Source organism: Globicephala melas, chromosome 5 (genome assembly GCF_963455315.2).
Source record: "Globicephala melas chromosome 5, mGloMel1.2, whole genome shotgun sequence".
In the NCBI taxonomy this organism is placed as follows: domain Eukaryota; kingdom Metazoa; phylum Chordata; class Mammalia; order Artiodactyla; family Delphinidae; genus Globicephala; species Globicephala melas.
In genome coordinates, this window is record NC_083318.1 from 101185860 (window position 1) to 101200829 (window position 14970).

Below are 14970 nucleotides of genomic sequence, written 5' to 3' on the forward strand. Positions count from 1 at the left end.
GAATCCTAATACCAACAGGACCAGGCCTATGTTGTGGACAAGAGAGCTCGTTTTCCTGAGTTCAAAGACAGGACAGAGGGATATGGCTGAGATATGGGGTGAATCTGGAGCCCATGGGGATGCACTCGCCAAGCTCCAGGATAGGAATGGGGTCTCTGGGGTCCCAGGCCGCCCACCACACCCTCCCGAGAGGCATCTTGTCAACATTCCCTGTCAGTGATGAGGCAGCCCTAGCACTTGTCACGCCCCAATGTTGTGTCCTATGTGGGCCCCATGTTCTTGGGACCACACCCACACTCTGTAGGTCCATGCTATAGGGTCCTTCGTGCCTCAGGAGTAGAGGCCACACAGCAAGCAGTCCCCTCCCCAACCAGCAGGAGGAGGGGAGGAGAGCAGGGGCACCAGGGGAATCTCACTCAGACAAAAACACCCCAGGGGTGCCAACGGGGCCAGTGATGATGCAGATGAGGCACAGGCCAAGAGATGGAACCAGAGGACCCAAAAGGCAGCTGGTCAGGTCCTGGCTCATCTGCACCCCGGACACCTTTGTCCCTCATACACCCCCTTCCTCATACACCCTTCTCCTTAAATGCAGATTCTTCAGATGCAAACCGGCAGAGCTTCAGACTGAAAGGCAGCTCTTTCAAAATGACCTGTCAGAAAACACTGCAGGATTCCACTCCAGTGGGTGCCCTGGAGTCGACAACTCAGGGACTGAAGTGGATATCGGTGCCAGGGGCCGTGGGAGGGAATGGGGAGTGAGACTTTCATGGTTGTGGAATTTTGGTTTTGCAAGATGAAAAGTTCTAGGAATGGTGGTGATGGCTCCACGAGAAAGTGAATAGATCTGATGCCTCAGAAACATGCACTTACAACGGTGATGATGGTAAAGTGTATGTGAAGTGTGTTTTATTTCACTTAAATTCTTAAAATAATGTTTTGTTAATTGAGATTCCATTTTGACTCCTCTTCATCACAAATGTCAGAGGCCCAGACACAGTCCCCTACCTTAGGGGCCATCACGGTACCCTCACAGAGCATGTGGGAGACCATTCTTGGGGGGGGCTAGTCTGTGCTCACCTGACCTCTGTCCAGGGGGACCCAGGCAGTGATGACCCCTATAGATTAGATTTATGATATGTGATGATGTTAATATGATGCCACCAAGTGTTGTTACTCACCAGAACACAGAGCAGCAACCCACTCAAACATGCCTGACCTCATATGAATGTGAGAAGATTAAGAGAAGAAAAGGAACCACAGGTTAATCAGGGCAACACTCTTAATGCAGAGGTTGGAAATCTCAAAGGGGACAGGACACACTGCAGGCAAAGAGCACATAGGCGGTCTCCCCATACATGTGATCCTGACCCATGCAGATGTGGTGAGACCTACACAGTCCCCGCACCCTATAACTGGGGTCACACATCCACATTCACCAGGGTGACCCACCTCCCCAGACCATGCATCTAAAGTCACACGTTTTCTCTCAATAGGTGACCCCTCCTACCCAGACACCTCCACCTGGGTCACATGTCCACAGTCCCAGGGTGACCTCACCTCCCCAGACCCTGCACCTGGCATCACACGTCCCCTTGGTCAGGACACCATGGCTCTGTTGGTGACTCCCCTACTGTGGAAACAAGCTGGGTCCCTGGGACCTCCTGGGATGGGAAAAAGTGTAAGGTGGGTCTCCTATCCCCACACTTGTCCCAGAGGAGTCCTCTTTTCCCTTTGGTTCTGTGTGATTTTAACTGATTTTAAAGCTTTCATGCTAGAGTTGAACACATGACCTTGGTTCTGGCAGGCTCTGTCCTTTCTCGTCTCACTGACATGTTGAGAAAACTCACAGGACAGCAGGGCTGAAAGCCGAGGGGCAGCTCTGGACTCTGCTGAGTAAGTACGGTAGACTGGAAGGAGAGCTCAGCAGCAGCCTCATCTGTTACCCATCGGCCTTTTGCCCGATCTGCGTGCCCTGCAATCAATTCACCAGCTAAACCTGCCTCCCTACGCACTATGCACATGCTGGTGAATTGGAATTATTGCCAGGTAGCCCTACTGCGGATTCTCCACGAGCCCCAGGGAAGGTGAACCTTGCAGGGATTAAGACTAAGGCCCCGACCATAGCACTGACCCTTGGGAGGACCAGGTAACCACACTCAGAAGAGAGGCTCTTATGTACACAAGCCCACCTCAGCTCCAGACCCCAGACATCTAAGCACGGACCTTCAGATGCAGGCACAGATCTTCCCAGTACTGAGGCCAGGCCAGGTTTCTACCCAGGTTCTCATAGTCCTAGCGTAAACAGAACATGGTCAGGTCTAAATCTCCTTATTATAGACAACACATGGTCATCTCTAAACATAATCAGTAGACAGGACATGCAGAGGTCTAAATCTACCGTGTAGACAGAACTTGATCGTGTTTAAACTAGCTTAGGGCTGATCTCATAGGAGGTACAGATCACACACATGGGTCTCTCATCTTTGGACACCCACATCAGGAAACTGAACAAAATCTTTTTCATTAAACATTTCAACAGGCAAAACAGAAATGTTACCAATTTCTCTGGCCACCTGATGGTCAGGATCCATGGGTGAGCCACGAACTTCTTAGAGTGCAGCCCAGTCTGCTGCCAGGACAGACAAGAAGTGGACTGATTCCAGCCTCCCAGGCTTCCAGAAGGAGACGGCCACACTGGAAGCCCAGACAGGACAGTCCTGCATGCTTCAGGCTGGGAGATTAGGTCTGTCCATTCCGCTGGCCGATTCCGGGTGGGGAGCTCAGGGCCGCTGAGAGCCCTGCACTCAGGTCCTGCTTCCCTGCAGCATGTGCGTGTGCGTGTGCGTGTGCGTGTGCGTGTGCATGTGTGTGTGTGTGTGTAGAGGGGGTGGTGGCTGACCGCTCCCATGGCTCCCGTCCCGGGCACCGCGCTGTCTTCGAGGGGAGGCATGGGGAGAGGTAGGGACACAGAAGTCTTTGGAGAAGAACACCCACCACGGAACTCCTTGTACACTGGCTCGCCCCACCCGGGGACCCCCTGCCCATCGTGGGCTGCATGTCACCCCCAAGCCCCCACCCCTGAGGGCAGGGCACCTGCTCTTTCAACAACACAGGGTCTCACATAAAGGAGACCCAATGGGGACTGTCACGCCCCCACTCCTGATACTGTGTTTGAGGAGAATGAACCCCCTTGACTGGGTGATGGGACCCTGTGAGGAAAGAGGTGGCAGCCCCATCCAAGTCGGAGCCTGGCTGAGAGTTGGGAACACAGGAGCCAAGTGCAGGGCCTGGAGGCCAGGCCAACAGGAGGGGCACCCCCAGCCTTGGTCGGGCTCTCCAACTGTGACATTGTAGCTTTAGGGGACCTGGTGCACGTGATTGAATGTAATGGGGGTCTAAACTGGACCCTGAAAGGAGCTTAAAGAAGGTGTGAAGGATGTTACTGAGACAGTGACAGTCATTGGGAGACAGACTGTGTATCAGGACACCCTGCTCCATCCATTTAAATCCCTGAGATCTGTGACCTTTACGTGGCTACGCAGGATTGTTAGAGCAGCTGCGTGTGGATATATCTGGGGCACAATTCAATCTGCAACCAACTTGCAAGTGGTTCCAGCAAACACACAGTTGTGCACAAGGCAGGCACAGCACACACACAAACATATGCACGTGCACAGCACAATATATTCACACACTAGCATATGAACACACATGCACAAATATGCCCATGCACACACTAACTTGTGCAAGTGCACATACCTATGCACATGCACAGCATACATATGCAAACAGGCACAGGCACACACATAGCACACACACGAGAATAAAGTGAATCCGTAAAGCATTAATTCCTGAACACAAGTGAAGCTGACATGTATTTTTCCCTTTTCTTAGCTTTGATGTTTTTCACAATAGAAAGTTTAAGAAAAAAGTTAATGGCAAATGATTTTTGATTCATAGGACTTTCTGACGTTATTCCACAAATATTATGACAGGGGAAATGAATGTAGATATTACATGTGTCCACTAATGGATGAATGGAGAAGAAAAACACAGTCCATCAATAGAAGGGAATGTTATTCAGCCTAAAAAGGAAGGCAATTCGGACACAGGCTGCAGCAGGGATGAACCTTGAGGGCATTATGCTCAGTGATGTAAGCTAGACACAAGAAAAACAAACAGTGCTTTATCCACTCATACAAGGCCCCTAGAGCAGTCGGAAACATAGAGACATAAAGTAAGATGTTGAGTGCCAGGGGCTGAGGAAGGGACAATGGGGAGTGAGTGTTTAATGGGGACGGTTTCAATTTTGCAAGATGAAAAAGTTCTGGAGGACGATGGCGGTCAGGTTTGCACAACAGTGCGAATTACTTCTTGACCCTGAAATGTGCACTTAGAGATGGTTAAGATAGTAAATTTTATGTTATGTGTATTTGACCACAATTTTTAAAACTTTTTAAAAAACAACAGGAAATAGTCCATGAATACCACAAGATGCACAACTTCACTAACAACTGAGGGATAAAAACCATAAGAAAAATACTGTGCATACACCTACCACAATGGCAGACATGAAAGACACAGTATCAAATATCAGCAGGACCTGAGCAATGGAAAGCCTGGTGCACAGCGGGAGGTGCAACCACTTCTGAAACAATCGGGCCTCAGAGAGTGAAGTCCGTACAGAGCCACAGTGCTCCTCCCAGCTGAACACAAACCCCCAGCCCTGCACCAGGACACATGGACATGGACTCTGCAGCCACAGGAGCCAAACCTGAAAGAACCTGAAGGCCATCACAAGCGGATGGAGAAATGAACCATGCACGCTCCTATGAAGGAATATTCCACAGCAATGGAGTACATTTTGTTTAAAGGTAGTAAAACTATAAAAATTATTTTTTTAAAAAAACTATATTCACAAGATGAAAGAATCTATAATTCTGTCACCTAGGGATTGTCGAATGCTCCTAAAAATAGATTGTTGTGGAAGTGTTTATTATAAGGAAATTCACATATTCTCTAGGAAATATGGGGTGAATGGGCCTGCTACATTTTCTACATTGAAGACATATACAGGTTTTGATTCTACTTCTGTTAAATCAAGTGAGGCTTCACTGGATTTCTGCTACTGCGGAGATAATCAAATTCTGGGTAGGGCTCAGGAGAAAATTAGTCATAGGTGTTCTCGTGTAATAATTACTGTTGAAAGTGTAAATGATCCATTTATCAGTAAGACTGAGAATAGAATAACTGCTACATTACTTCATATGAGATTGTGTGTGCTACTGTCCCTAGAGCTCCAGTGAGTGAGTATTTTGAATGTGAAGCTCATCTAGATCTGAGGATGGAATAAATGGCTAGGTGTGATATGGCTAATATAAATAATATGCCTACATTTATATTAATTAGTGGATAAGATATGGGAAGAGCCTGTTGTAAGAGCCAGGGTTAAGGCTAGCATTCGGGCAATAATATATAAATTGATGGTGTTGATGGACATAGTGGTTCTTTAATAAGAAATTTAAATGCCTCAGCAATGGGTTGTAATAATCCATGGGGGCTGATGATTTTGGCCCTTTCTGGATTTGTATATAGCCTAGGATTTTCCATTTAGTTAATATGAGGAATGCTATGGTGAATTAAATTGAGTAATTTGTGAAAGAATGTTGATTATAAACGTATTCTTAGAAGAGAACTTGAACCAGTGCTGATAAAGGTTTCAGTTTTACATAATTACCAGGCTCTGTCACCGTAACAAACCCGGTTCTACAGTAGGGTACGTATAAATTAATTGAATGTAGATTATATCATCATTTAGTTTGCAGACATTTTGTAAAGTAAGCCGTATTGCTCTTGTCCTTTCATGCTGGAAGAAATCTGCAATAGACAGAAACCAATCAGGATGACTCCAGTCTGAACTCAGATCACGTGAGACTTTAATCGTTGAACAAACAGACAATTAACAGCAGTTATACCATTGAAATGTTGTGATCCAGCATCAAGGTCATAAACCATATTGCCGATATGAACTCCAGAATATAATTACACTGTTATCCCTAGTAAAATTTGTTCTGTTGATCAGTGTTTTAGAAGAACAGGTGATAAAGCATTTTGACTAGCTGGCCTAAATTTTAATCACTCAGAGGTGGTTTTATTTTCCAAAAAATAAATGGCGCACGGGCTCAAGGCACACCGGCTTCAGTGGTTGTGGCGTGCAGGCTCAGTAGTTGTGGCCCACTGGCTTAGTTGCTCCGTGGCACATGGGATCTTCCCCGACCGGGGATCGAACCCGTGTCCCCTGCATTGGCAGGCGAATTCTTAACCACTGCATCACCAGGGAAGTCCCAGAATCACAGTCTCCCTTTTAATATACCTTAAGCCCAAAGAATCCATGGAAAATTGTTACAGAAAATAAGACAATAAAATATTGTAAGGACTATAACAGAAGCATATAGTACACAGTTCATATAGACACATCCCAAGCAGTTACAAAGTATATTAAAAGGGAGGCTGCAATTTTATTTTTTATTTATATTTTTTAACATCTTTATTGGAGTATAATTGCTTTACAATGATGTGTTATTTTCTGCTTTATAACAAAGTGAATCAGTTACACATATACATATGTTCCCATATTTCTTCCCTCTTGCGTCTCCCTCCCTCCCACCCTCCCTCTCCCACCCCTGTAGGTTGTCACAAAACACCGAGCTGCTCTCCCTGTGCTATATGGCTGAGGGAGGCTGCAATTTTACAAGAATAAGATAAATTATACCCACGAACTCCCAATATTTCCTGAAACATTGCAATCTGAAACCGTATTGTAGGAAGCAGAAGATTCCAGGAGACATTCTACAAATGAAGGACTCTAAACCCTGTGGTTGGATAAGGAATTCTGGAAGGAAGGTATCCTCACCCAAGGAGAGCACGTTCCTATACTTCTCTAACATCACATCCCTGTACAATTCCCACTGATCTTGGTCCAGGCGTTCTCAGTCCTCTTGAGAGATATCTATGGCCATATCCTGGAATGTCAGCAGTCCCTGAAATTAAAAGTACACATAACATGTGGCCATGGGAAGAGTTCATAATGTGACCCAAGAAGAAAACAGCAACTTAAGAGAACTGGTTTTAATTTAGAAGAGTGCCTTCAATTATCTATCTATATCTATCTATCTATAAATATATATATATATATTTTTTTTTTTTACAAAGTAACTTTCTCTACCTTATTTCTAACTACAAGAAAAGGGTATGGCATGTGATCCACAAAACCAGTATAGAGACTATACTTATCTGGAAAAGAAATGTTAAAATGATGGTTTCAGCACAGGCATATGCATTTTTGAGTGTTTTATTTACATCAAACTGGATAAAATGTGTGTATTTCTCAGACAGAAAAGACATCTCGAGATAAAATGTACCTTTGAACTATTCATGGGTACACAACTACACTGCGGAGATTGTAAAAGTGCAGATTGTGATTTAGTAGGTCCGGTGGGCCTGAGTTCTTTTTTCTTAACAAACTCTTTTTTTTTTTTGCGGTACGCAGGCTGCCGCTCCGCGGCATGTGGGATTCTCCCAGACCGGGTCACGAACCCGTGTCCCCTTCATCGGCAGGCGGACTCCCAACCACTGCGCCACCAGGGAAGCCCCAACAAGCTCATTTTTAACTAGTGATGCCACAGTCTCTGGTTCATTAACGACAATTGTGAATACCAGAGACGTAATTACAAAGGTAAAAATTCATAGTTAACTTTGAACTTAAAATGTTTCATGGATTTTACACCTTTAATAGGATAGTAAGCACAGCAGCAACAATCATTTGTGAATATTTACTGTAGACCATGTATCTTTCTTTTTTGTGTAGGATTCCAGGTAAAAGGCCTGGGCTGTGTGGCCACAGTGGGCGTAGCCCCCAGGCCGGGCCGCCCCTCCAGGACCCCGACGGGGCCTTGCGCTCTTGTAGGCTCCCTCCCCCGGAGCCCCCTCCCCCGGCGCACCCCTCCCTCCCAGAAGGCCTCGGGGCAGAGCGGTCCCACCCCACGCGCCCAGAACGGAGCCCACGTTTCCCCAGAGCTGGAACTTCCGGCTCCTGGTCTCTTCCCTCCGCCGTCACGGAACTGCCCCAGAGCCCGAGGGGAGGGCGGCCTCACTGAGGCTGCCGGCTCTGGAGGGGCCCCGGTGGCCGAAGCCGCGACAGTCGTGGGGACGGCGGGCCGGATAAGTGGGCGCCGACCCTCCGTCTGGTCCGGTGCCCTGGCGGCAGCACAAGACCAGCTTCTTAGGGGCAGGGGTTCGCTGCCATCCGCCGCTGCTGTGCAGAAAGGGCGGCCCCCAGCGTCTGGTCCCGGGGAACTTCGGTCCCTCCTCTCGCCCCTGCCCTCGGCCTGGCTCGCGGGGCCTGGGGGGCGTGGGGAGGGGGTTGGCCTGATCGTCCTGAGGGGAAACGGGGCAAAGGAGGCACAGGGTCCGGCTTCAGCGTCAGCGCCCCTCCTCCCGACTGCGGGGAAAACGGCTGAAAACTCCTCCAGAGGCTCTCAGGCCCCTTATTCAGCCGAATCCCTCTGCGCTCCTTCCTTCCTGAGCTAAAGTACCGGGGGGAGGGGACAGGGCAGGAGACTGGCGCAGGTAATGGGGAACATCAAAAGGTGATTGTTAACTAAGGAAAACCAGCCATCTCAAGGTGAGGAATGTAGCGCTTTTCTTTGTATCGGAAGATGCCATTTCTCACAGGCTTGAGGGGCAGACAGGGAAAAAGAGTCGGAGAATCTCACTCAGCATGTACTTTGGTTTACATATAGATAATATGTATACTTAACTGTGCTAATAGAGGTTCTCAAGTCCAGTCAACTTGTACTACTGCCCTCTACGTATTAATTTCATCAATATCATATGATAAATGCCTATAGAAATGACAATCCATTTAAATAGGATAATGATTTTTAAGGGAAACAGAAATATAACAACAAAACCTTTACCACTAAAGGCTGGGTCTGGAAAAACCTAAATAAATGTTCCATTGTTAAAATATAGAAAGATGTATTCAATAGAAATATCAACAAAATGACAAATAATAAGGGCAGCAGAATGTTGAAATGTTCTATGTTTATCATTAAAGTGGCAGAAAATCATTTATTAGTAGGCACTGGGGGCAGAAGATGCCTGATTTTATATCTTTGTCATATTTGTGCAGTTGTTTCAACAAGTAACTTAAAGACAAAATGGAAAAACAAGGAGGTTTGTGCCTGACATCATGTTGATGTGAAACCAGGGATGACCACCTTGTGCTAGGTGAGTTAAGTTTACCTGGCAGGTAGACCGCAGAGCTCCTGAGAAGCAAGGGTTGGAATTTTTCTTCTGGGTGCCCCTTAGGTTCTGTGACTTGATTGGTTGTGAGTCATGTTTCGGGAAAGAACTGATCACAGGAAAAGAGTGGGAAAAGAGTGATTTGGGGAGCAGCTAACAACATTCATCACAGCTCACGGCCTGAATGAATTTTAAAGAAACAGGAAAACAAATGCTTCTTATGGAATCAGAGAATGTGAAGGCTGGACAATCCCACAAAATGAGGAACACACGTCCCATTTTCCAGATGAGAAAACAGAGGCCCAGCAAGGTGAAATCCCTCAACCAAGTTGCACTCGTCTCTCCTCCCCACTACATGGTTCATGAAACCAGGACTCTTCCTGTCTTGACCACTGCTGAACCCCAAAAAGGGCCAGGCATCTAGCAGCTGCTCCAAAAATTTTGATTGACTGTATGAATAATGCTATTTCTTTCTTTCTCACTCTTATTCAGGATTGTGCCAAGAACTCCCCAGGTTGCAATGTAATTCAATAATTGTAAATATTAATTGAGTTTTGTTGTGATGAGGGCTTAGGCTTTGAAGGTAATAGACTTGGTTCAGATCTTGGTTCTGCCATTCAATAGCTGTTTGGCTTTGGAAAAATTACTAAACCTCTCAGATTATTTCCTCTTTTGTAAAGTGGCGATGAATCTATCTGAGCCAGCAGAGCACCTGCATGAGAGATGTGCACTAAATATTGGTCTTTCTCACTCTCCCATGCCATCTCTCTGTTCTTCCCAGAGAAGTTGTACAGAAGGATATAGTACTTTTAAAAATTATTTATTTATTTATTTTTGGCTGCGTTGGGTCTTGGTTGCTATGCGCGGGCTTTCTCTAGTTGCGAGCGAGCCGGGCTACTCTTTTTTGCAGTGCACGGGCTTCTCATTGCAGTGGCTTCTCTTGCTGCGTTTGTTGTGGAGCACTGGCTCTAGGCGCGCGGGCTTCAGTAGTTGTGCCCTTCAGGCTCAGTAGTTGTGGCTCATGGGCTTAGCTGCTCCACGGCATGTGGGATCTTCCTTGACCAGGGCTCGAACCCATGTCCCCTGCCTTGGCAGACAGATTCTTAACCACTGCGCCACCAGGGAAGTGCGATGTAGTACTTTTTAAAGAGGGGTTTCAATTTATTTCAGATAGTGTACATTTTTCTTGTAGAAAAGATTATTCCAGTATAGAAACATTAACACACAATACCACTACAAATGCAGTATTCTATGGGTTAGATATTATCAGTAAATTTTATAAGTAATTGGACAAATGCCAAAGCACTAGGTACTAGGGAATAAGAAGACTCAAATCTGGGGTGCCCCCACCCGAATTTCAAGAGCAGGATGTGTTTTTCAAATCCATATTTCATCTGGTCTTTGTTTCTCATCCATCCTCTGTGTCTGCCTTTCTCAAAAAGGCTCAGATCCTCCGCTTTCACACCCTCCCGGCTGGCTATGCCCCAGCTCCCACCCTGGGACCACTGCATGCCTGGGTGTGCCTGCTTTCCCTGTGCATCACCAGCTTTGCCAGGGAGCTGCTGTATTGTGCACTGCTCGCTGTACCCCAGAGTGCCTAGACCGTTCTGGTACATGAAGTACGCCCTCATCACCACGTGTGCACACCCATGTCCTTATTTTATATACTGGCTCTAAGCCAGGCTTGGGGGTGACTACAGTGTGCATTTTGCTGTGTTAGCTGCTGGGATCAACGTGAAGTTCTGAACTTTTCAAGTTGTAGGCTTGAGCGGCAGACAGTGATTTAAATCAGGTCACCTGACTTAAAGGGTGGGCTGATTTAAAGCCAGGGCAGCTGACTTAAAGCCTGCATCCCTCAGCTGCAGGACAAGCCCAACTTTGGCGGTGCACGGGTTCGCCTCAAGCCAGCACTGCTGTTCAGGAAGAGCTTCCAGTAGCACCTTAGTGCAGGGGGACTTGGTCTGTTGTCTTGCCTCTGCCCTCAGAGGGGGGCCACCTGCTCTTCTGGAGGAGAATCAGGAAGGGGGAAGTGCAGAGTCCAGGCTGGAGTTGCGGCACCCCTTGTCTGATGGCGGGGAAAGAGGGGCGGGGCTGTGTGGTGTCCTGGGGCAGGACTCACCAGGTCGACCCAGCCTCTCAGCCTCCTAACCTCCCCCCACACACCCCACAAGATTTTCCAATAATATGTAATTGTGCCTTAGGTTCTCAGTCTTCAAACTCATAGCCAGGCTCCCAGGTGTCTTGATTCAGCCAATTCCTCTGTGCTCTTTCTTCTATTAGATACAATCCCAGAGAGAGGGTCTGGGGGATGGGACTGGAGCGACCCCGGCAGCATTGGCCTCAACTTACTAAAGAGAGCCAGGGCCTGCACTATCACACATGTGCGAGGACCCTTAAGGTGGAATCGAGGGGGCTAGTTAGAGGCAGTCCTTGCTGCCTCAAGTGAGTATGGATCACCGTCGGGTGGGGAGCACGTTGACTCCTGAGAAGTACTGTTAGGAGGATGTGTTCCTCCCTCGGCTTCAAGGACGTGGGTGGGCTTCAGGGCTCCAGTTCCCCTCCAGGCCTCCAGGTCGGACTACACCCCAACAGCCTTGCAGACCTGGATTCCTGTCCCAGAACTTTCCAGGTTCCAGGAAGAATCCAGACTGCAGAGATGGTTCCTGAGCACTCCAGCTTAAGAAGTGCTGTCCCTGGGGACCCAACAGTGCGGGGAGGAAGGGTGAAGGGAGTAGGGGCATGGGGTAGGGAGGGCTGGCTGCCCTGGGAGACGTTGAGAGAGAAATATCACTTCCCACACACCCTGCCCCCTGCAACGGACCCATTGATGCCATAGGATCTCAGGGCCTTTTAGTCAGAGATGCCTCTGCTTCTTTACTCCTGTGTTCAAAACTAGGCAAAACCAACTCTTCATCCTCTTGCTGCCTTGCCAGGACTTTTAAAGCACTGTTCTTTTGAAGCACTCGTTCCCTAAACTGCAGTTTGGAGCTGTCCCAGCTATTTAAAAGTGTTTTCCTTAAACTGAGACTAAATCCTACTCTTATGGAAAAACGAACTTCACGTCAGAGGAGATCGTCTTTTCTGCCCATTCCTTCCTTCTACTGCCCTCTTAAGACCCCCTGTGCTCAAAGAGCTTGGTGATTTATTTTTTGCTTCATGTCAAAAAGAAACCTTCCCCATGCACCCCAAAATGCTTTCCTGGAACATAGGTGTTTCAAAACCACGAGAGTGTTTTGCAGTTAGTATACGCTGGGTAGACCGCCTAGCAATCCCTCCAAGAGCCAGAGGTGAGCAACACCTTTACTTATTTGATTGGATGCCCTTCAAGTTTAGGAAGGTCCCATTCTTATGACCCAGCAGATAAGACTGGATGGCTGTGGCTGTGATTAGATAACTTCTGGTGATTTTATTTCCCTTACTGAGCTGCTGCTTCTAGGTTAAATTCATTTTATTTCCTGTCCATTTTTAAAGAAAGACTGACAAAGTTACTGTAATAGGTCAGGAGTCTAGCTCAGGGTTGGTGAAAGGTACTCACAGGGTGGAAGGTGGATAAAAATAGGTGGGTAAAATAGGAGAGTTGGCAAGTACAGCAAGGACAGCCGTGTTCACCGTGCATACTAATAAAGGCCAGAATCTCCTCATTTATCTCTGGCGGGAAGTTCTGATGGTTTCATAGGATCAAACTCAAATCATATTCAAACTAGGGGATTTCCCTGAGCATAAAAGGAAGTATCCATCCCTGGCAGGAGTCGCTGCAGAGGAATAAAGAGGCAGATGTAGAGAAAGGACTTGAGGACACAGGGAGGTAAAGCTGGGATGAAGTGAGAGAGTGGCATGGAAATATATACACTACCAAGGGTGAAATAGATAACTAGTTTGAAGCAGCTGCATATAGCACAGGGAGATCAGCTCGGTGCTTTGTGACCACCTAGAGGGGTGGGAAAGGGAGGGTGGGAGGCAGATGCAAGAGGGCGGGGATATGGGCATATATGTATACAAATAGCTGATTCACTTTGTTATACAGCAGAAGCTAACACAACATGGTAAAGCAATTACACTCCAATAAAGATGTTAAGAACAACAACGAATAGAGCAAAAAACTAAGTCAAACATGCAAGGGGAGACATTGTATGTGTTTACAGTTCAAGAAATCCAGAAGAGAATCCTTTACTCTGTATGCAATGAATCGTCCATTCGAAAAGCAAAAACTTTCTAAGATGTTGATTTTCCATTTATTGTTCAGAACATCATTTTTATACCTCTGTATGTCTAACTATTCAAAGCCAAGTCACGTGAGTTAGAGGTAAGCAGCTGATTGATTTAAAGTTGGGTCATGTGATTTAAAAACCAACGGCAGCTGATTGATTTAAATCCAGTCATATGACATGAGGAGTGAGTGCTAAAAACTGCTTTTTCATCTCTGGCTCAGAATATCTTATTTACCTTGGTTTTGCTTATGATTTAAAAAACTTGAGCTTGGAATCATCAGGACAAAAATACAGTATTTCAGGTTCATTCTTGAAAGCAGCTTCTCACGGTTAAGGTGTATTGACTAAAAGATCTTCCTTCTTCAAGAGATTCCAAACCTCTGTAGGACACTTCACTGTAATTGGAGAAAAAAGAAGAATGAAATCATGTCAGCAGCTGCAGGAGGCCAAGGCAGACCCCAGGACTAGGGAAGGAGTAGGAGGAAGGGCTGAGAGTTGCCATTAGAGCAGACAACGTCCAGACAACGCTGAAGCACTGGCAGAGCCCACCTGCCACTCCCAGTTTGGCACTCCAGGGTCAGATTTGGGTTTGTAGATGGGGTTGCTGTAACCCCAAGGAGGTGAGCAGAGAGGAGGAGTTGATTACCGGTCTCCTCTGACTCTCTGGCCCAAATTGCCTGGCTTCACAGTGGGGACAGAGTTTTGCTTTCAGCAACTGATGGGGCACTTCCAGGCTGGTCGGCTTGCCCAGTGGCCCGACAGCCTGACAGGCTGTCTGCGGTGGGACCGCCCTTTGCTTCTCCAGAATCTGTACATCAGGAGGTGCATGGTTGCGGGAGCCCATTCACTGCCCCCCCAAGGGGGATGGCACCTTCCCTGGCTGTACCCTATGATCACCAGGTACTTAAAATGACTGCAAGGTTTTTGACTTCAAGGAAAAGCTCACATAACCTCTTCTGCCTCATAATGTGTGGGATTTACTATAATGGAAGGACATTATAAAGAACACGTAGAAAACTCACCTGTTCATCTCCAGTTAGGAGTTTATTTTGCATGAATCCCTCCTACATGAGTAGATAGCAGAGGTTTATTTTTGATCCTGTGTGTGTAGTTGTAGCAGAATATGTAGATATGGTGATTTGAAGCCCTCAAAGAAATATTCTCAGAACTCTCAAGACTTCTCCTGATTGGAACCGAAGGAGACCTGGAAAAGGAGGAAAAGAAAAGGAGGAGGGAGAAAGAATGACTGTTTCTCAGTAAATTCACCTTCCTGGTTGATTGTTCTGTCTTCTCATTTCTTTTAACTTCTATGTATGTCTAATGGAATAATGTAGAAAGGCTGATTTTTATGCTTTAAAAGATTTTACATCACAAAGAAACTAGAAGTGGCTAACAGAACGTATTCAAATCAATTTTACATAGAGACTTTGATATTAAATTTGTATACTAAAAT

The 14970-nt window shown here is 46.7% G+C and overlaps 1 protein-coding gene across 1 annotated transcript in view; it reads left to right on the forward strand.

Annotated features, from left to right (window-relative positions):
* The window catches only part of LOC115864432 (coiled-coil domain-containing protein 62-like), a 41012-nt gene extending 40250 nt beyond the window's left edge, over nt 1-762 (forward strand). Inside the window, exon 2 of the mRNA XM_060298702.1 lies at nt 596-762. Coding sequence (XP_060154685.1) covers nt 596-762 — 167 coding nt within the window. The remainder of the gene's footprint in view (nt 1-595) is intronic.
* The last annotated feature ends 14208 nt before the right edge of the window (nt 763-14970 follow it).